The sequence below is a fragment of the Pseudopodoces humilis genome, chromosome 1 (assembly GCF_049639895.1).
Source record: "Pseudopodoces humilis isolate 2021_Gansu_Grassland_sample_001 chromosome 1, ASM4963989v1, whole genome shotgun sequence".
In the NCBI taxonomy this organism is placed as follows: domain Eukaryota; kingdom Metazoa; phylum Chordata; class Aves; order Passeriformes; family Paridae; genus Pseudopodoces; species Pseudopodoces humilis.
The window spans coordinates 22,891,592-22,914,723 of NC_142200.1; the positions used below are offsets into that span (position 1 = coordinate 22,891,592).

The 23,132-nt window shown below is 39.3% G+C and overlaps 1 protein-coding gene across 2 annotated transcripts; it reads right to left on the bottom strand.

Annotated features, from left to right (window-relative positions):
- Nucleotides 1–911: 911 nt before the first annotated feature.
- On the bottom strand, nucleotides 912–22,117 carry INTS8 (integrator complex subunit 8). Of its 2 annotated transcripts, XM_005517014.2 has the most exons (27): nucleotides 21,918–22,117; nucleotides 20,506–20,680; nucleotides 18,556–18,696; nucleotides 18,064–18,135; nucleotides 16,851–16,902; nucleotides 16,439–16,621; nucleotides 15,784–15,891; nucleotides 14,983–15,138; nucleotides 14,390–14,490; nucleotides 13,908–14,049; nucleotides 12,044–12,114; nucleotides 11,734–11,909; nucleotides 10,741–10,874; nucleotides 10,027–10,137; nucleotides 9,170–9,371; nucleotides 8,507–8,628; nucleotides 7,283–7,467; nucleotides 5,856–5,889; nucleotides 5,144–5,200; nucleotides 4,999–5,060; nucleotides 4,240–4,358; nucleotides 3,000–3,103; nucleotides 2,288–2,338; nucleotides 1,596–1,669; nucleotides 1,455–1,519; nucleotides 1,318–1,361; nucleotides 912–1,048 (listed from the first exon to the last, which is right to left on the bottom strand). In XM_005517014.2, exons 1-27 carry the CDS (start codon nucleotides 22,045–22,047, stop codon nucleotides 932–934), a joined length of 2,988 nt encoding a protein of 995 aa, XP_005517071.1. In that variant the 5' UTR covers nucleotides 22,048–22,117; the 3' UTR covers nucleotides 912–931. The 2 variants fall into 2 exon arrangements, with proteins under 2 accessions (XP_005517071.1, XP_014112076.1); XM_014256601.2 differs by lacking the exons at nucleotides 912–1,048; nucleotides 1,318–1,361; nucleotides 1,455–1,519; nucleotides 1,596–1,669; nucleotides 2,288–2,338 and adding an exon at nucleotides 2,407–2,764.
- Between the last annotated feature and the right edge of the window lie 1,015 nt (nucleotides 22,118–23,132).

Consider the following 23,132-nt stretch of genomic DNA (forward strand, 5'->3'; position numbering starts at 1 on the left):
ATTTTGACAGCTTGTATGTATTACCTCTTCTTGACCCTTTTTCCTTTCCTGGTAAGGTCAGAGCTCACTCATGTCAGTTTGTCCACCCAGCTCAGAGAGCAGTATTACAGAGGCCTGTGGGCAAGCACATCTCTGAAACCACGCTGTGTGTGCAGGACAGTGCAGACAGCCTTGTATCAAATCCCAGCTCCACAGGAGGCTGATGAATTTAAGGCCCTTTAGGCCTGCCATGAACTTCAGTTTTAGTGTATCACTGACCTCAGGTAAGAGTACCAGCAAAGAACCTGCTGCTGCAGTAACCTGAACTGGAACAAGTACAGTCCCCAGACATCCACTTGGAACAAGAAAGAACAGTATGAAAACTGGAGAAGGTATGGAATAAAGGGAACCACAGGTACTCTACAACCACTCACATCATAGGAACAGTATTTCAAACTGTGGAGCTGTATGTTATCAGTGTTTATAAACAGCATTAACTACTGTGTTTTCCTTGGAATATTCACTACCTCTGAGTCACTTCTGTGATGAAGGGCAGTACTGGGAAAGAAGGGTATCAGTCCTCCTCCCTCTTTCATGATGCTCCTAGCTGTGCCACGCATCCAGGGACAAGTGTTACATGACACTGAGCAGCCCACAAAGCTGCAGTAGAGCATCAAGTGCCACCCACATCCACATTACACTCACAATAACTAAGCAAACTTGAATTCATGTCTTCTTCAAACAAGCCATTGTGGAACTAGATGCAGTTGCTTCCAGCCTTCTGTACAGTTTGTAAAAATAAGGGGTTTATTTTAAGATTTCATCTATTTCTAAGGAGAAAGATAATAGACTGTAAATGTTGTACAAAAATTTAAATGAATTTTAAAAAATAATAAAGTCTTGAAAGATTTTTTCACTTTTACATGTTTTGTAATAGTCTTCCAGCATTACCCTAAAAGTAAAGTTTTGCCATTGCTTGAAGAAACTTCTTTTTCCTTCTCTGTGCAGCAAGCTGTAGGACTTCCTCAGGATTGCTGGCATTCAGCTCTGTCTGGCCAATGGCTTTTATCTTGAAACAAAAGAGGAGACACAACCACCAGCATGAGGCCTTCCAGTAAAGCTGTTTCATTTTAAGGCATTTTCAGCACAGATCAGTGGGTGATTTATTTCTGTAACATGCCCTACCCATCACACCCCTACAACCACAACTTCATGTAAAGCACCCAGATTTTAAAAGAATTATAAGACAAAATTAAAACTGGAATTGAAACCACCTTTTCAGAGGTGATTTCAGGGAGGGAAAGACTAAAGAAATCCCAGCACCCTGGGTTAGCTTACTGCTATCTGCCGCTTGTCTGTCTCGCCTCTTTTGTGGTGGAGATCTGAGGACAAGTCAAGAAAAGTCACGTAGGTAGGTAATGGACTTTTCCCAGCTGTGAACATGCAGTAGGTGTGATATTCCAGCAAAAGGATACATGTCAAGTACTCCAAGATGGTGACATCCCAGATGTATTCATAATAAGAATCCATGGCATCATGACTGAAAGACAAGGCAGGTTAACTGACACAGTCACACATTATCTTTAAGCATCTATAAACTTCATTGTAACATTTACCTGTTCTGTTCCTGCAGTGCCTTAAAAGCAGTTTTATAGTCTACTTCTCTGAGGAACTGGCACAAAATAGCTACCTGTAAGGGAAGAGTCACAGTGATTCTCACTGCCTTAATTCCCCACAAAGAAGCCTTCCACAAGCTGCCTTGTTCATTCCACTCCTTTTCTAGACCTAATCTAGACCTTGCTTCCAGGGTAAGCAAGTTCTGAGCACCTGAACATGGATCATTCTGACATCAACAGCAACAGCTAAAAGAAAAAGGATTTACTCAGATCAGAAGGGACTGACTTGGTTTCCAAATGCATTTAAGAGCTTTTAAAGCAGAGCCCAATACAAGCTTTGTTACTTCTTGGAGAATGACTGACCCCACAGAACAGCAACAGCACCTGCAGTTATGAAAAACAAGGCCAGGTTCCCAACATCACCCCACAGATACCTTCTCTCTAAAAAAACCAACTATATTATCAGAGAAAAGTAAGACAAAACAGCCCCAGACTACTTCTATTTTATACACTTCAAAGTATGTGCTTACTTACTCATTAATTTTAGTCCTATAACTGTCCTAGAAGCAAAGGTAACAAAACCTATTCTACCGCAGATGGCATTTCCAAGGAAGTTGAATTCAGTCTTTTAAAGTTATCCCGTATATATTTATAAACAAATGTTTTAGTTAATGCCATGCTTCACCTCTTACCTGGGTATGACAATTGAGTAAAGAGCAACACTTGATCATTCTCTTTATCACCTACAGAAAGGTTAAAAACAAAACACATTCTGAAGTGCTTGTTTTGGAACACAAAACTGCAATTTTTATTGTTTTTTAATTTTATTTAATTAAGGGACCAGCTATCTTCTACCCCCTAAAAAGTCCCATGCTTTAGCACATCCACTGATGAACTGAGCCTTCATCACTGTAGAGATTCCCAGCACAGTAGGAGGCAGATGTTTTCAGCAGCTGGAGCCCAGGTGAGCACTGCTGGTGAGGCAGGGCTGCTGCACCGTCCTGAGCAGGTCTGGCCCCCAGCCCTGCCCAGCATAGTGTGGCTGTGCAGGGATGAGCCAGAGATGGTCACACCACGCACTGCTTGTGCTCTGGGCTTTTCCATTTGCTCTCTGCTCCACTGGTGTCCCACAGTGCTTTCCCAGCACACAGCTCTGCAGGCTCTATGAACTAACAGAAAAGCCTTCTGTGATTCAGCAAAGGAGAACTCTCAGATTTTCTATGGCTTTCAAGCAACAAGCCAAAAACCAAAAAGGACCGATGAGGACATGTATTCCTAAATGCATCAAGATCTAACATCTCACATGCTACAGGAATGTGTGTGCTGCACAGTTTTGTCTCTACATAGAATCAGGATGCTGACTGAATCCAAAGAGAGATTTTTGTAAATCCTGCTTTAGCTCACCTGGTCTGTGTACACATCTGGTGGCACCATCTTATTAAAGAAGTCTGAGCATACAGCTCCTGCCTGTAGGTAATAGTGAAGGGCTGCTGAATACTGGTTAGTTGCTGCCAAGGGAAAAAAGCAAAGTAAGGTCTCAAAAATAAATAGAGCAGTCTTTTAATACTCAGATCAATTGTTTATGGAATTATTCAGGTCTCATAGTTGAATTCAACTGGGAAAATGACTCCTGTTTCATTGTTTAAAAAGCACAGACACACAAAGTGGTTACATAGTGCTAGATGGAAAAACTACATACTAGCAAAAAACTACACATTCAGGGAAACCAGCACCACAGGCAAATTTCTGCCTTTTGGGGGTAACTTTTTATTTCTTCAGGTAGCTGATCTTGAATCCATCAACCTTAGAGTGGAAGTTTGTCTTCAGTGAGCTTAGCACACATGGGGTAGTGAAAGGAGTTCGGTTGGTGTGAGGAGAAGGCAGCAGCCTCCCAGGGCTTTGTGGCAGGAGCAGCCTGCTTGTCCTTTGCTGCTGAAATACAGACCATTGACACTGCTCCAACCACTGTTCTTTCAAGTACCAGCTTCAAGGCTCCCTACATGAATGTCCTCCTTCCAGGATGCTGCTGCACTTTGTACAGTCAATAAACGCTGAATAAAAACCAGGTTTATAACCCTGAATCACTCTCCCACATGTAACCTGACAGCACTGAACACTGGATTAAGACCCCTCCTCTCACCCTAAGGGTTATAAAACTGTAGCTATTCCTCATTCACAAGCCCTTCCTCATGTTTTGTCATCTACAAACACTTGATACTTCCCTGTATAAAATACAGATCCTCTCTGCTCTGCTCATCTTGTGCTCCACTGAAGCTGATTTCCACACTTAAAAGCAACCACTACCCACAACTTTTCATTCACTTATAAAACACTCAAGTACCATGGGTTTGCACAGTTACACCACTCATGCACCAACTGCACTACAAAAGCGAAGGGTAACTGTTCAAGTTTCCCTTACCCGAAAAGCAAATCTACGTGACCCAGCAGTAGCTCAGTGCATCTGTGGGCTTAGACACCTTCCCAGACAAATCCACCTACACCACTGCATCTGAAGGTTTTAACCTCATATATCACTTAAACTTCTTTTCATAAAAGGAAATACAAGGAGGGTCATGTCAAACAAATCTCAGAGAAACAAGGTACCTCTACACACACGTTAAACACAGACATTGGTTTCACTTACCAAAATAAATATCTGCCTGAATAATTAACCAGAAGTGGTTGTTTGCATTGATAGTCAAGGCATAGCTGACCAGCTCTTTTACTGTAATAGCTACAGCTTCAAAGTCCACTGATTGAAGACTAAAGGAAAAAAAGACAAATAATTACTAACTAATTGTTTTGTTTTTTTAACCACTAATTTGATTTCCCATCTAATTCAAGTCCAAAGCACCTTGCATTAAGTGTGAAGCATAAATAATTCTGGAAAATATTTTGTGTTGACTAAGACTACTGTTACAATACAGTAAATCTGACTGAACAATACAGCCTTCACAGGCTGAACAAAAAGGCAGAACTAAACCAGATTCTGAGATCCCACCCCACAGAGAGAAATTCCATTTCAGTGGAGAAACACAGTTCAACCCAGCTGCAATAAATCAATACCTACCATTTGCGACTTCCTACTTTGGCTATTATTCAAACACACCCCAAAAATATTAGTGATTTCATATCAAAGTATTACATAGTTCACATAGTTACATATAGTTCAATAAATCACAGCTTAAAAAAACCCCATTTTTTTTTTCTCTTCTTTATTCTTTCCCGTATCTCCATCAGAACCATCAAACTAGGAACAAAGCTCTCCATGCCCTCAAACCAACCTTCCCAGAGACAGAGTGGGGGCAGTGATGCCTTTACACGGAGAAATCACACTAACAGTAACTGGGACCAAACCCATCATATACAGTATTTTGAAAAATTTTTATCATCATCATCTTACTTGGGGATGGACGAGGGCCAGATAGAAATGTGTTCTGCTGCAATATCATTCACAATGTCTTCCTAAGAGAAGAAAGATGGTATGAGAAATCGCAACAAGAAACATTTTAATAAAACCAAGAAAGACTTTGATGATGTGTACTAACCCGAACATTATGAAGTTTGACAAACAGGGACAATATTGTAGTTAGAACCAATGGTTCCTGTAGGGGGGAAAAAAAAAAAGTATTCCCATGAACTGATGAAACTCCACTTTCTTCCCTAAGCTTTAAAACTATGTAAGAAGTTCTGCCATCATAATAATTTCCTACTGAAATCAGACAATATTTTGTTAAGAGACCTGCAACACAAGGATACTGCAGCAATGTTTCTGTGGGAAGTTTTTAATTATTTCGGATTTTCCTGAATAACTCCTTGGATATAAACTTTACTTTTGTTTTACGCATCTATATGTTGTTTCTGTGATTACTACCTAACCTTAAACTTAAGCTAGGTTTACTAAAATTTTCTGTGCATTTATAAACCCAGAAGCTATAAACAATTTCCCTCCTTCTTACTTCTGCTGCTTAGTATGATGCATGTAGCAGCTTCTGTCTCCCTCCAAAAGGAATGCTTTGCTTCGTGACAGCTGCAATAAAATACACTCCCAATGTAAACAGATCTCCAACAGGGTAATTTTTTTACATGCTATTCCACACTGCTGTATGCCAGGTATAGCAAATTCAGATGTTTTTCAGCCATACAAAACACCCATATGACTGTTAGATTTTATGGAATTTAACACAAAATGTCCAGAAAAATACTACACCAAAAGGAAGTTTTGGTTGCAAATACATTTTCAACACCACTGTGACTCACCCGAAGTTTTTTGATGAAGGACAACAGTTCACTCCTAAATTAGGAACACAAATACCCATGTAAGTAACCCTCCACAATAAAGAATATATACACACTTACAGTCAGTAGAGCAAATTCTTCACCTGCTAAAATACCCCTTCACCTCTAAGTTTACAAACGCAGAGCATGTAAATGAATATGTTCAAGCAGCCTATTCACTTTTAATACAGTTACTAGCAAATTTTACACTAAAAACAGGTTAAGTAAGAGGTTCTTCTATCAAGGTATAAAAGGCATGAAAATCACAGAAGTCAACCACAGACTCTAAAAGGGAAACTAACTGAACTGTACTGCAATTCCCCAGGCTAGGTTTGCAACAATGACCCACACATTTACAGAAGAGGGTATACAGTGATCATTTATAATGTACTTCAATTTCCTTGTAATGAACATCAGAAATTGTCACAATAAGACAATCCAGACAAGGACAGCCTTTGGAAAAGGTTTCACTACTTCTTTTCCATAGTAATAACAGGGTCACTACCCTTCACTGTTTGAATCAGAGGGGTCAGGAAAGGTTCAGTAACCTGGAGTACACCTGTACTCCTTTTCCTCGCCAAGAGTACACAACTAGACTACACTACAGCACGTCTGTACCCTCTTACACCTGTCCCACAGCAGGGTAAGCAAATGCAGCTGGCCTTCAGCACACGTTAACCTGATTAGCTCAAGGAAGGCAAAGAGAAGTTTGATAGCGGCACCTTTCCCGAGGCTTTAATTTGGAAAGCCGGTTTAATATAATCACACATGCCAAACTGTACACATTAGACAACTTATATTTAAGCTTAGATTTCAGAGCAGGCCAAATCACTGGACAGTGGACAAATCAGAGTCCTGAATCAGTCATTTGAGGCTAAGGCTGCCAAGGCGTCTGACATAGAAAACTCCTGACCAAACTAATTTTATTTTCTTACTCTGCAGAGCTTAGCTGAACTAGAACTTCATTTCAAGACTGAGAAACATTTAGCTTCAGACTCAGAAACAGATACCCATGCTGTGAGCTATGTACTTGATATAACTATAAAAGTATAAAATTGATAAAAAATAATTCTATTTGCTGCAAAGCAGACAGCTCCAGCCCATCGGCTAAACTGCCCTCTAGATGCTATTGACTTTATTGGAATACCTGCACTGGTTATAATGGGAGCACAGCCATATATGCTTCAGTTTCTGCTTGGAGAGCTGCCTCCCACACACTCCTGTTCTACCTCTGGAAGGGAAAGTCAACACATCCCTGCTAATACCCAATTCCCACAGTGGACAGGATTTTTACTCAGATCTTTAGCTGCTGCCATCACTCTATAGTGGAATCCAGACAATTTCTGACAGGAACACGGGATCAAAAAAACCATTCAAACCATCTTCAAAAAACATCTTAGCAAACATACCTGTACATAATACCCAGTGTAGACTCCCTGTGTTTTATCAAACTCACTCTTCCATCATTGCCACGTTTGTGCTGGTTGGATACACTGCAGATTTGTACAACAACTTCCCAGAGATCTTTAGCTGTGCGTCTACTTTCTTTGGGGCCTGGCAGTTCCTTGCATGTAGCAGCCAGCAACTGGCCCAGCTATGCAATGCAACAGAAAAAAATGCAAGAACTAAGGCTGCTCTGCAGATCATCTACAGCAAAGGAATTACTGGCATTTAAAATGGCTAAGCAAGTGATTTTAAATTAAGAACTACAAAGCAATGTGACTAAATTTTGCAGTAAAGTGTTCTCACTGATGAAGAAGCTGGAAAACAGGAATTAAACAGAGCATTTTCCCATTTATTAGCTTCCTTGGTGTGTATTCCATTATTACGAGCTCCAGAAAACAAACTTACGCATACTGCATAAAACCTAGACCCCCATAAAATACCATTTTACAAAGACTGTCTCTTTAGAACTCACTTAACTTCCATATAGTAATTAATCTTAACTGACTATTAATCTAAACTGGCACAATGTTATACAAAAAAGATGAACCTCAAAACAGAAATTAGGAAGTATCACAGGTAAGCAGAGCAGGGTGAAAATGAACCTGTCCTGTAATAGGAGCTGCCTTCTGCTCCAGGGCTTAACTGTGAAGTAGAGACATTACTATGAAACAATTTTGAAAAAGTTTCAAAGTAGGCAGGGCTTGAATGTCTCCAAAAATTCAACACTGGTGTTGTGTAAAAGAATGGAACTCTTACAGCGCATTTGGAACACAAGTATCTTAGGAACAGAAAAGAACCCAGACATGAAACCAGAGATCTGCACACTTCTCATACCTCCTACATAAATCTAGGCTGAATCCCAGCTGAGAGGAGAGTCCTTTAGGGAAGTGCTTCAGTGTTTCAATCATGGATCATAACCACACACACCTGATGGAACCAACCTTAGCTGGCAGCCAACAGGGAACAAGATTTCATATGTTCCTGCAGTGCAGTTTCCATGTTTTTTGTCAAGTGCTAAATATGCTTGTTGCTTAGTCCTACTATGTTCTACCCCATACTAAATTCATTACAGTCACAAAGCCCCACACTCCTGAGCAGAAGGGTAGTTGCTTTGAAAAGTACAAAATACTTCAACAGAAAAAGGCCAATTAGAGTCAGAGAAAGCTTTGAGAGTGAGCACTTGTTACCTTCACATAAGGATTAGTTTGAACCAGAGGCAAGGGAACTTGCATAGTCAAATACTCGTTCTCACACCAGTTTAAAAGGAAGGCAACACATTCTTCAGCTATAACTTGTCGAAGAGGAATATCTAAAAGGAAAGAGATTCTTTGTTTAACTTTTTATTGTTGTAAAATGGTGTTGTATGAAAACATGAAAATCCCATTCTCTCTAATTAGCTGGTTTTGTTCCACAGCTACCACAGGAAAATATGACGCTTAGCCCTACAAGAGACCTCACCTATGGAAAATAGGAGCAACAAGGTTTCATCTAATCACAACAGTATGATGTTACTCTCTCACTGTGAAACCAGGAGAAAGCTTTAACAACTAGCAAAACCTTTCAGGTAGAAGTGCAGACACATTTATCCTGTTCAAATCCTTTAAGTGGCGCTGAACAGAAACTGTCAATGTTTAGCAACAGGTAGGCATCATGCTCATTTCAAGCTTCTAAAAACTAATGAAATTTCTAAAGACTTGCTAAAACCAGTGTCAAAGTCACTTGTTTTTCCACTTATACACCTAAGTAGTTAATCTGCAATACAAAGTTGTTTTATTTTGCTGTAGTTTTTTTTCCCCTTCTCTCAAGGTTTGTGCTTTACTGCATCCTAGAAAAGACAGTAATGTGCTTACCAGGTACTCTCATTTCCAAATATCCTCGGACTCTGCTTATAAGATCAGAAGGAGGACGCTCTCCAGAAACACCAGCTCCAGCTTCGTGAGTGTAAATGTCCAAAAGCAGCATTTCATTCAGCATGACCTGACGGAGCTTTGGAGAAAACTCTGTCACAAGCTCCAAGCAAGCAGCAAAAAGCTGTTTTGCATGGACAAAATCCTGCAATAAAAATTATATGCATTAATGATTCCTAATGAATTCATAAGGGGACAGTGGATTCAGCTCTATCTTGGCTGAACCAACCTCGGCATCCATTAGCATCAGCGTTGCTCAAGCATCTCACATTGTCTACTTATGTGTCCTTTGGACTTGCTATTCAGCTTAAGAGTTCCAGATCTTTTGAAAACAATACAAGGAGTTTAAGCAAAAACATGCTAGAATCAACTACTGGTATGTTTGGTACGATTTTGCTTTAGCTACAGTTTAGCAATTTTGTCAATTACAAGGAAAACAAAACAGCATTCCAATAAACTCCTTATGTACAACACTTATTCTAAAGAACAGCACTTCATACCAGTAAATCAAATCACCACTGGATTTAGGTTCCACACGATTTAGAACAACATAATCTAAACTTTAAATGAATGAAATTATCTCCAGGCCAAACTCACTGGAAAGCCATTATCTTTGCTCTGCTGGTGGAACTTTGAGAGACAGAAATACTTAGCTATTATACAACACATGGAGCTTCTTACAACACCTCCCTCACTTCTCAACTTTTAAATTATTTTTCTAAAAAAGGGCCTTCCAAATTTTCTATTTCACTATGATTCAATTGCCCAAACAAACCAGTAAGCTCAGGTGGCTTTCTCACCTTAATGGCACAGCAGTGTAGTCCCTTCGCCATCAGGATGTAGACCAAATCCCTAGTCAGACTGTCTTTGATTCCTAAAATAACATTGCCGTAAACATTTGGTACTTCCCACTGGGAGAGAAACGCATAGGACATTTGCACAGAAACAAGTTTTAGAATTCACATCACTGCTTAAAACACCATAAACAAACCCCAAATATTGAAAATGACTGCCAACTCTTGTTTTTACATCTAATCACAAGTAATGTATTGCTCATTTAGAAGTACAATAAAAAAGCACAACTACCCTTTGTTCACACTTCGAATACGCAATAATTAAGGGGAAGAACTAAAAAGACAAGAAATCTTTACTTAAACAAAAAGAAGTCCTCTCTCCTGCTCCCACCTTCTAATGACAGAAATTTAAGCTACAACAGTATTGCTATCTAGTCAGAACATAAAAGCAAAAGCTACAAAAACATCTTTTCTCATAAGGAAAGCTTGTGATACAGCCAGTAATTCCTTAAAACAAAGGTTATAGGCTTTGCTGTAATACTCTTCACATAGAATGTGAGTTTAGCTATGCATCATCACTCTTATTAAACCACCACTATGCAGAGAAGGAAAACACAAGTCATCCTGAGGATCTATAAGAAAATGTTTATTGTTAACTGCAGTATGACACCTAACCAATCCTTGAATTACAGTCTCTCATGACCACATGAACTAAGTTACCTTATTAGAAATTGTCCAGAATTGGCGTTCTGAGGTCATACCATGCAACTCAATTAAAATCTGGCGAATCCTCCAAGGATCCACTGACAGTATGAGCTGGTGTTCAAGCTGGCCAATATTGACACTTGCTGACGCTAGAAGAAAAGCAACCAGGTCTCCAGCACATTTCTTTTCAATGTAGATATTTAAAATTCTTTAGCATATAACATTTCAAACAGAACATAGTAAGAAGAGTACATACATCACACTTCCATAGGTTCAGCCATCCTCTTTGCCCTTCCATGAACACCTTGTGCTACCTTCACCCTAACCTAAAGGGCTGCTTGCAAACCCCCTTCCTCACTCCAGCAGCTCTGAGTAATCTTGCTGTAGCAAAGCAATAGATTCAAGACCTGCACTAAAAGTATCCTCCTATACTGCCCTAGTGAAAATACACATTGTCTTAACTGGCTTGAGTTACTGCAAGCCTGCATTAGAGCTGAAAAGGTAAGGCCTTTCCAACTCCAGCCACCATCTGGCACCTCTTGTTATCTTTGATGTGTGCAGCTGCACAGCCAGTCAGCTGTATCAGGGACATTAACTGGTTGAAAGGATCTGTGATTTACTTTGGTAGGTTTAAAACTTCATTCAGATGGTATTCCTGGCCCAGCTTACCATACAGACACATCATCAGTAGTGTATCTACAGTCCAGAGGCAGGGTTCCCTTTCTAGGAACAGCTGTCACAGCCACATTTGATTCAAACTAATGCCATACTCTCTCACTGTCACCTAGGACACGTTCATTTGAGTTTATTACACTCACTTGAGACACAAGCAAGTAACAGCCACCTTCTTGAACAAGTAGTACATGTACCAACTAACAACGGGAAATACTCTCTAAAAACATTCTAAACTTTTTTGAGAACAGACCAGCACTTTGTAGCCTCAAGGTTTTTGTCATGGAAACAGAGCACTGTCTGCTTGTAAGTTAATGAAAATGCTGTGCAAATTACCTGGGATATCATAAAAAGAAGTTACAGGTTTTGTGCACAGATTGATTCGAGGAGATCTCTTCCGCATTTGGTCAATGAGCAGCTTCCGTTCATCATCTTTCAGCAGTTTTATGAAAAGCTCATGAGATGAAATCATGAAGACAAACTGAAGATCTTCCATGCCCAAACACAAGTTTCTAAACAAATAAAAATGTTATACATATGGAAAAAAGCGCTTATTTTTCTCTTTATAAGTTCCTGAAGTATTTATTGTGCTGTATTACATTGCTTATAGAGCACAGATTCATGCTATCTTAATATGGGTACATACTTGAGAAATGCTGCCATTCTTCTCTTCAATTCTTCAGAAGCATTTTCCAAGTTTATTGACCCTGAACAAACCTGGAAAAGAAAACAGAAAAGAACTAAGCAGCCCTCTTGTATATTTATAATACTTAGTCACAGCCAGGATTATCAACCAGCTTTCTGTCTCACAAATAGTAACAGCCAGTAAACCTCTATCTCAAGTGAGGCAACAAAGTTACAGAATCATGGACTGGTTTCAGTGGGAAGAGACCTCAAAGATCAGTACTAAAAGCCTTGTCATGGTCAGGGACACCTTTCACTACACCAGATGGCTCAAAGCCCCATGCAGCCTGGCCTTGAACACTTCCAGGCATGGGGTATCCACAGCTTCTCTGGGCAACCTGTTCCAGTGCCTCACCACCCTCACTGTAACCAATTTCCTCCTAATATTTAATCTAAACCTGCTACTTTCAGTTTTGAACCTATTACCCTTGTCCTGTCCCACAACAAAATGCAAAAATCCCTCTCCAGCTTTCTTCTAGCTACCTGAAGGTGTCCAAGATCCCCTTGGAGCCTTTACTTCTCCAGGCTGAACAACCCCAATTCTTTTGGCCTGTCTGCTGTTTTCATATTGTAGAGCAATTTTTGAACCTGCTCAAGTGCTGTTGGGTGGGAACCAAGGGCAGCATTGCTGGGTGGTTACCCTAATTAATCTAGAATCAAGCCAGTATTTCTGTTTTGCTCAATGGAATCCTGTCATGACTCTGTTACTCTAATTGCAGAGATGACACCAGCACTCAAGGGTTTCTTGTAAGCCAAAGAAATAAGATAAGATTTGACTGACAAAGCTTGATAAAGAAACCTCAGTATAACTGTGTGAAATAAGACTGTCTCTGAATTAAACCTGATAAAAGCTATTGCCATCACATATGGATCAGTTTCCTTCAACCTGTACACAAGATAGGGTGTTTCAGACAACTGTGATCTTTTTTCAGACATAATTCACATTTCTTTTTCCTATTCCTCTCGTTGACAGAAGCACTGACATCCAGGGCCATGCCATCAGTCAGCCTCATTTAGCACATGAGTGTAGAAATGAAAAATTTCTAAGTGCAAAATTGTAAGATTCACAAGGACTTGGGGTTTTTTGTAAAACCAGCAGTTGAAGAATAACTAGATAGCTGAATTTAGTTGCCAGATTGCAAGAATTTTTTTAAGAAGTACATTTTAGTCCAAATATGTGCAGCTGACGTAAGCTTTTACATGCTCTACAGTAGAGAGTACTGTCAATTAATTTTTGCCACATGCTTGAAGAGACAAGCAAAAGAACTTGGCTCAAATTAATAAAAGACATTAAAATCCGAGCACAGCAACAAAAGGATTAAAGTTTAGTTCAAGCAATAACAGTTTCCTAAAAAGCTTCACTAAGAGTAACAGTGTAGGTCTCACATGTAACAGTAACTCAGGATCACTTCACCACATGCTAACTTCTACAACAAAGCTGGTAAGGGAAAAATGGTCCTTTTCCATAGATACTTCTTCTACTAATTTTCTCTGTCTTGAAGAATTTGATTCCTTGTTTCACAAAAACAAATCTTCAGCATTATCTCCATATAATTAAAAGTTGCCAGGAATAGCAGCGATTTCAAAGTTGAAGCAACAGTTCACCACTGGACCCTCCCCAACAGATGGAAACAGAGCTATGAACACAGATGAAACCGATCACTGAGTGGAATTGTACTAACTGCAAACAAGTTGAATAATGCTTGAGAAGTTACCTTTCTCTGCTTCAGAAATTTGAGCATCACTTACAATAATAATAGTTATGCAGGGAAAGAAATCTCTCACTAAATACCATTTTCACTACTAATTTTAGATTAATGTTTTACCTCCAGAAGGAAGTCTATTTTCTCTTTGCTGGGTTTCAGGAACAGTTGACAAAACTGAATATCAATTATTCGACCTTGTAATACATCACAGATCGTGTTGCACACACAGACTTTGAAACAAACTTCATCCAGAGCATCATTCCTGCATGCACACAAAACAAGATCACAGGGTAGCTCTGACAAAGAAAGAGCGGTATCATAGCAGGTGGAAAAAAATGTTTTAAAAATCAGTAAAGTGATAAAATTAACTGTTTATGTTCATTATGTTTTTTCCATATATGGCCACGGTGTGATCCAACCAAGGAGCTGTTGTGTGATACAAAACGTAGTTTAGACTATTACTAACAGAAATGAAGACTGAAGTTTCTTGGATGCAAGCAGTTTCCTGTTAGAAAATTTTACATACTTTTCACAAAAAAACTATAACTAAAGAAAATTGCTCTTTATCATCACTGAATATTGATCATTATTTAATGTCTCACCCTTGCTGAGCTTTTTGGAAGAGTTCTCTCAGCACTGATTGTCTGAACTGTTCAGGTAAACTGAGGGTTACGTTATCTTCAAGGAATATCTTCACTAAGTCCTGCAACAAAAACAGTTGGAATAGTCAATGCATAATGCAAAAGAACCAGACAGAAAATTATTTTATCTGGTAAAAACTATGAAACTAAGAGAAGCAGCTCACATCCATATTTAATACCAAAATTCACTGATCAACAAAAAAGGAATCAAGTAACAAAAAAAGCTCTCTATCATCAGAAAAATCAAAGGAAAAAACACAAAAACCACAAAAATTTGCACATCTAAGTAGCAACATTCCCTGAAACCCAAAGAATTAAAATCTACCTGAAAATCCTTTTTCTCAGCTGGCAGGAATTATTTACCACTGTATGGAATCCAAGATATTTTAATCTAATATGTACCAGATTATGTTATATTCCTAAACACATAGGATTTAAAACAGTATGTTAACAGTTAAATTACCATTTAAAATTTCTTAAAACCCATACCAGTTCAAATGGAATCATCCACATAGAATGATAAAAGAACCTTCAAACATATTTAGACATCCTACCTGATATTTGCCAGATTTCATACAGCTGTGGATTTGACTATATGGAGTTGCCTGTTGAGATGCATCATCAGAAGATGAGGTAAGAACTTCACAAGCTTGACAATACCCAGCTAACCGTTCTTCATCTATGGTAAAATGAAGTGATGATGAGCCATTCTGAAAAGTAAGAGTTAGATCAGATCTTAGAAGCCAAAGTATTATGAAACATATGTTTAATTCATAAACAGAGACTCACAATTTCCCCAAGTAACAGCAAAAGGACAAAAGAATGTGCACGTACACACTTTATTTAAAAACTGTAGTTCTGCAGTTTTGGGAATATGAAGCAAAATAAAAAAGGAAGCATACCTTACTCATAAATTATTATTTACTTTTTTGAAAGGTTAGAACACAGGCAATCTGATTTCCAAGGGAAAATTAGATTTTTTAAAAAAATAGGAAGTGCTGTATGGTTACCTTCCTCAAAAACACATAATCACCATGAACATAGGATGTGCTGTTCAGTCGAGTTACTACAAGCACTGGAAATGTTATTTTTGCATTTTTTGCATCAATACAACTTGTGTAAAAGAATATTCATTACAAAATGTAGAACAAAGCAGCAATACACTGCAACCAATTAATATAATTTGAAACCAGGCACAACATGGAAAAAAAAAATTACTGTCAAAACTTCAGGAAGTTTCTTTAAAAGCTGTGTATCATCAAGAGTTACTAAAGTGGTAAAGAAGGAAGCAATAATTGAGACAAGGGTTTGTTTACAGAAAAGTTGAATACACATGCTAAAAGAACACTTGTTACCTTTGCAATCAACTCCTTTGTTTTGAAAAACTTTTCCTTAGCCTTTTCATGAACAGCTGCATTTGTAGATCCTTGTTGGAAATAGATTGCACCCAAATCATAGCAAACCTGCAAACAGCACTGATATCAAATACACAGCCTTGGACATCATGTTTTGAGTCAAAATTAATAATTTCAGCTCAAATGTTGCATGCACTTTAAACTATTCCTACTTTTATCTTATTTACCAACATACACTGCACATCCTACCCCACATACTTCAACTGCTTCCTCTTTAACTGTAATCTCAGTCTGAGTAATTCTGCACAAGCATTACAAAATTGAAGAATGATTTTCCCATAATCATTGAAAACAATGCAATGAGATGTCTTTGTCATACAGTGGGTTATTTCAGGGGATTGAGAGGACAAAAGGGAGAGGCTGGTGGGAAGTAACAATATTTACAATGATTTAAAAAAGGTATATTAATGTAAAAATGAAGCCAGTATTATTTCATTGCATTACAAAAAAAAATCCTCAAAAACAAAAAACAAATAAGAAAACAACAACAACAAAAAAATAGAAAAATACTGCAATTTACTTCAAAATTATTACTTAACACTTTTTCTAAAGAAACAGATAGAAACAGAAAGCTTTAGTACAAAGTGTGAACTACCTGGCACTGTATCTCCTCTGCACTGATTTTCAGTCCAGCTGTGGAACTTTCTGTTTCTCCATTCACCATACCAGGTTCCATGGCCAATAAATCCAGAGTTCTTATAGTATGGACGTAAAGATCTTTGTTTAATTTAAGTGCTCCTTCTAGGACCAGGATGGAATCAGCAGCCTGCTCCTTCAACTGTAATAATTCAAATACATTAAAAGAATTAACCTCCTGCTTTTGAGTTTTACTCTGGGTTTAAGTTAATGCTACAATTTTAACAGTTCACGGAAAGGATAGTTTTAAAAAAAGTTCTTACACAACTATTCTATGCCAAGTAGAACTGGCTTTTGTATTTCTTGTACAATAAAGAAATTCATATTTACATGTAAATTCGAGCAAAAATAAGAAGGGAAAAGAGTCTCACCACTTTCAAAATATTTTCAGTTAGTTCCTTTTCTTGCTGAATATGATTCATACTGCAAGTAAGACACAAGAGGTCAAAAGTTCAGCTATAAGGCATATCTGCATATTATTTTATTTCATGTTCTAGATCACAATAATTCATTCATCCTTGGTTTTCCTTAACTATTTTTTAAACATCATTATGCAGGACCACTGACTTCTCTTATCTATCTATATCTGAAATACAGAACTATATCTTAAAAGGATATATTTGTATGAGAATGTGGTTCAATAAAACAAAAAGTTGCAAAGTTATTATTGCCTTTTTCAAGATCAGATTGCTAATACCAATTCAATAGCAAAACAATAATGAAGAAAGCTTCCACAGCCTCAAGTCTCATGAAGCTTCAACATTTAAATCTTCTCAAACATGTCAGGAGCAGAAGTGTATTCACACGTTTGCATAAAAAATTGAAGTATTTTTAAATTATTTTTTCATACTGATTTTTTTTTATTTTTTTATTCAGGATCAGACTCTGATACATATAGGACAATATAAGATTTATAGTAAAATGAAGAGGAGGAAGAGGAGTATATTTAGTCTGTTAAATATGGTGATTGTCACAAACGAGTATGGTCTAATGCTTAAGTATAAAATTAACATAAAATACATGAAAAGCACCACTTAGATACCTCAACTTTTGGAGAAATCTGTAACATAAAAGTCACAGACAGCTTGTTACTAAAGCCTCACAGCTTCTAAGGCAAAACTGATTTTAAATTACAAATTGTTGCCTAATGAAACAAATGAAAATACTTCATTATTCCTTAGGTTATCATACACCATGCTTCAAACTGCTGTAATAAAACAACCATATTAAGCAAGCTACTCTAAATTAGGGATGCAAAAGAATGCAAGAAATGTACCCCATCTAAACTGGAGCATAAGCATTCTGCCAAGGCAAATTGCCATCTCCCTTTCTCCCAGGATTTTTCATGGCATGACAAAGTCACAGAGATGATAACATTGCCAGAGTGGCACAACAGACCAGTATATGTATCAAGTGTGTCTGACAGGAAAGTGAGAATACACTTGAAATAAATCCAAGTTTTCCATGTCACAATTAGACATTTTAAGCAACTGTATGTTATTAACATGATTTAATCCACTTAGAAGTTACATTTCTGATTATAAAATACCCATGACATCCAAATGAATTATATCTGTAACTTACACATTTAACTGAGGAGGACCAGGTTTCACTTGCTTTACAGGAAAACTACTTTGAACAATAGTCCTTATGGCCCTACACAGGGAAAAAAATTAAGCAAAGAATGGTATTAGCCTCAGAAGTGTAATAAGAAGATGACAGGCCTCTTGATAATAGGAGTTTACGGTTTCAGAAACATTATACTGTTAGAATACATCCTTTACTCAAGAGCACATCTAGCAGCTAAGAAATGCTCTTATGTCGGTAAAAAGCTGAAAGATTAAGATTTTTATATTTATAAGGAGAGTGTTCAAACCAGTATCTTGACTATTTTTTAGGGAAGAAAACCAGCTTTAGAATAGCTTTTAAGACTCAGCTCCTTCACTATAACCTAGCAACAGATCACAGTATTTATTAGCAGTTTAGGATTCTTTCTCTTTCTACATAAAATTATACAGATAGAAGAAAGCACTGCTTTGTTCTATAATGATTTTATATTATTGCCTTGTAGTTTACCATCTGTTGTAGAGTAGTATTGCCATTGCAGTGGTTGGGGGTAAGCTGGACAGATCTACATCCACATGTTTAGTTCCTGGGGGAACTTTGCTGATACACAGAAGTTCATTCAGTAGCATGTTCAACACAGGAACAGACAAGCTATTAAAAAATAGAGAGAATCAGATACTTCATAGAGCAAACCTACATAGGTACTGTTAAACAATATACACTACTATTCAGTACTGGATCATTACTTAACATCACATAGATGTTTATTCAGCATTTGAGATCAGGTATGTAAAGCAGTTACCAATATTAGCTGCATAAATTAAGCTCAAGTGGGTGGGCCCAAGTAGCAGTTCAGCTGCCCTGACAGCCCTTACCAGAATAATCCAGTCACCTGTAACAGCATGACCCAGCTAATATGACGTTCTTTCAAAGCAGCCCCAGATCATACTCCCTGAAGGTAAACAACCCCATTTCCATCACAAATTAAATTTCACTCACATAAAGTGAACAGTGAAGGTAAGACTAGGAACTTTTTGAATAGAGATAAATAAAATATACATTAGCTGGAATAGAACTCACATAAAATGAGAAGACATGCAGGCTGGACTGCACTGCTCCAAGCTTTTGTGGTATAATTTAACACAACTAAAATTCTATTACTAATTTAGACATTATTTGAAATTAAATCAGCTACTGCCAAAGTATCTTTAATCTTGTGAAAAATTTGCATTCTTTGCAACCAGTATTGGGAACAACCAGTAAAACTACACTTTAGCTCTAAAAGCCAGGATTTCTGTTTAACAAATTTTAGGTGTTGTGTTCTATCAGAAGCATTCTACAAGGAGCAGCTGAGGATGTTTAGTCAGAATAAAAGAAGGCTCAGAGAGAACCTTATCACTCTCTACAACTCCCCAAAAGGAGGTTGCAGCAAGTGGGTGGACAGTCTCTTCTCCCAGGCAAGTGACAGGATGAGAGGAAACGGCCTCAAGTTCTTCCAGGGGAGGCTTCGACTGAATTTTAGGAAGGGTTTTCCACCAAATGGAAACAGGCATTGGAACAGGCTGCCCAGGCAAGTGGTTGAGTCACCAACACACCCTGAAGGTATTTAAATTATATGCAGATGTGGCACTTAGGGACATGTTTTAGTGGTGGACTTGGCAGTGTCAGATTATCTTAAAGCTCCTTTCCAGCCCCACTGATTCTACAATTCCATGCAAGTTAGAAGCAGGGTAATTACTGCCCCCTTAAGATTTTACATTAAATTACAGATAAAGGGGAAAGAGACCCGTGTGAATGAATAAGGAATGCCTGCTATTACCCAAGTGTAAACAAGAATCACCTGAACGCAATCCTGTGCCATGTACTCTGGGATGGCCCTGCTTGAGCAGGGAGGCTGGATCAGATGACCCACTGTGGTTCTTTCCAACCATACCTGTCCTGTGATTCTATGAAGTGCAGCCCCCTAATGTGCATAGCACTGCCAAAGTGAAGTAGCTCCCAACTGTTCTAGCTCATCAGACCATTCTTCAGCTGAAATTTCCAAAGGAAAGATGCAAAGCTGGGGTTTGTCCACTTCAACCACAGTCATTTCTGTGAGCTAGTTCACAGATATATGGAGTTCCTCACCGCAACAAAATTGGAGCAAGACCTCAAATTTCAAGCATGTCAGAATGAGAAAACATATGCTAGTTTTGTCACTGAAGAAAACATAACCTGCAATTCATCTTTATGCAGTTTACATGTACATTTCTTAATGTCTAAGACAAGCTATTTTTCCTCTCTAAATAGTGATTTGTTCAGACACACTGCCTTTATTAAAAACCCTTTCCTTACAGCTAAAATAAAACTTGATTTCAATTGCCACACCCAAAAGGGAGTAAGACAGATTTTCATTTTTAAAATAAATATCTCAAGCCACTTCAATTTAATAAACTTAGCATGAAGATGTACAAACTACACCTTTTTTCTAATACATCCAAATCCCACTTCAGATGAGCAGCAACTTTGAGAGCAAGAAGTTTTAGAATGCGGTTTCTTTTGTTATCAGGTGGTGGCTGGACTTGGTTCTGTTCATTCACTGATGGTTTTGAAGCTTGTTCCAAGAACTGAACAATCAGCTGCACAGGTGGTGGGTCTGCAAAAAAAACACAGCCACTCCTCAAATTTTTTGTAAGCCCAGAAATTAACTTTTTTTCCCAGCTGTGAACATGGTTCTTTTATCCTTGGTGTTTATAGTGCTGACATTGTTACTTGGTAGATTCTAGTCCCAAATGGTGTCCTGCATGTGCTGACTCAAACCAGACTATTAAGATATCTTTGCTTAATGTTAAAGTTCACTTGACCATGGCAACCACTCTTACACTTTAATTTATTTTCACTACTTTGTATTAATTATGTTTCAATACTTCCATCTACTGAAAATAAATGCTGCCTAATGAAATCACGAGTGAACTATCATAAAACTATCTACTTGTAATTCTCCTCTGCATGTAAAGTATATTTACAAGCAACTGCTGGTACTTCTGAATTAAGTTAGAAAATACTTTCAGATTGGTTAAAAAACAGCATCAAAAAAAGCACCCAAATCTCTCCCTTGCAATAAGATAGCCTTTTTTAAAAAAAGTTGCCAAACCACAACTATTACACTCTCACTGAACTTAGTGAAACATAAATATTATTAACTTGCTTAATCAATTACAAAACAGACTGTAAAATCTAAGCGTTGATCTAAGCTAGATTATGCTTAAATTTTTTTCGTAGAGGCAACACTGGCCCAGGTTTTCCTGCTTCCTCCACCTCCTTGCAGAATTTGGGTGCTGAAAAAGATAACTACCACTTATGACTGTCACAAGATCAGGTAATTTTAAATATGGTCACTTTCTTACAATACATCAGACGAGATTTCTATTTATTCCAGGTCCAGAGAGCAATTTCAGCACTGAACCTTTCGGAGGACTTCAGCTCCAGCCACTAACAAGATTCCAACAGGAGAAAACCAGCTGTGAACTGCAATGATGTTCACGAGCAGCACTACCCACCGAACAAACAAGCAAACTACAACACCTTCCGCACACAACATTCACATATACGAAAGGAAGAGCGATCTACCAGACAAGAAAGACAGAGAATTGAAGTTATTAAACAGGAAAGATAACGTGAAATGAGAAAAAACCGCGTTATTGCCGGCGGTAAATGCCGCCGCACAGCCGCTGGCAGTGCCCGGCTCCCCCTGCCTCCCACTGCCCAGGACCGCAGCAGAGCCTCCCGACGCCTCACAGGCCCCCGGAACGACCCTGCCGCAGGAGGGGCCGGGGAGCGGGGCCGGATCGAACCCGAGGCCGCGGGGAGGCGGCGGCCAGCAGGGCACGCACCGGGAGAGGGCTTCTGTAGGTGCTGCTCCAGCAGCGCCTCCTCCAGCACGAACTCGAACCACGACGTCTGCGGCGGCGTGCATGGCCGGCTAGAGGTGGCGGCTTCCCGATCCGCCGCCTCCGCGCTCATGCCGGCCGCTCGGCAGGGCACCCGGCACACACAGACCTCCGAGCACACAGCCACCGACGGCTGCACAAGATGGCCGCCGGGCCCGCCCCCTCGGAGGCGGCCCGAGCAGGGCCCCGCCCGCAGCGGCGGGGGCAGCGCCGCGCCTGTGGGGCAGCCCTGACGAGGGGCCGCGGGTTGGCGGCACAGCCGCCTTGGCTCCCTTAGGGAATCGGTGGTTTTCTTTCCGAAATCACTAGTTCGATGCATATCCCGTGCCACCGCCTGCAGCCGCCCCTCTGCCTTTGCGTCCACCGCGTGTCCCCGCAAGGGCGTGCCCTCAGGCCAATAAATGGCTCACCCTCCACGCTCCTGCCCATGCGCACCCTATTGCCTCGTCAAAGGGTAAAGAAATTAGGACCTTGATCCTTGATGGAGGCAGATTTAAATCATAGAATGTGAAGGGGCTGGAATAGACCTTCGGGATCACCCAGCCCCAGCCCCTCCTGCCATAGACAGATGTCTCCCACCGGAGCAGATTGCTCAGAGCTCCATCCAGCCTGGCCTTCAACACTTCCCAGGTAGGGACATCCACAACCTCCCTGGGCAACCTGTTCCAGTGTTTCACCACCCTCACAACTGATAGGAAAAATGGGTGCTAATGTCTACAAATGATTCAATGAGGAGATGATTTAGGAGATTTAGGAGAAATGGATTTCTAGGAACATCAAGCTGTGTAGATTTGTGACAGAGCCCAAGTGTTTTGACCAGACATTTTGAATTCCTGAACTATAGGGTATTAGGAGAAATGGGTCTGTGCAAAGTCTATTGCAGAGCCCAGATGGTCTGAACTTTTGGTGGATGTGCAGAACGCAGACAGTCTGAACTTCTGAACTATAGGGGAAAATGACAATACGTGTTTTGGGGGGAATATGTGGTAGGTGGTTCAGGAAGGCTGTACTTCCCTGGTACCTCATCAGTGTGGAAAGGAAGAGGGCAACATGTGGTCAGGAGTTTAGGATAAAAGGAGGCTGCATCCTCCAAAACCTCAAGAGACCCCTTGGGGAATTGGCCTAGTGGAATTTCTCCCTTCATTATAATAAAATTGC

Excerpts from the sequence above, each read along its gene's own strand:
- INTS8 (XM_005517014.2), bottom strand. The coding sequence starts at position 22,047 with ATGAGCGCGGAGGCGGCGGATCGGGAAGCCGCCACCTCTAGCCGGCCA. Across the intron at positions 20,681-21,917 it reads CCTACAGAAGCCCTCTCCCG|ACCCACCACCTGTGCAGCTG; the intron begins GTGCGTGCCCTG and ends TTTTTTTTGCAG. Across the intron at positions 7,468-8,506 it reads AAACTAATCCTTATGTGAAG|CTGGGCCAGTTGCTGGCTGC; the intron begins GTAACAAGTGCT and ends TGCATTGCATAG.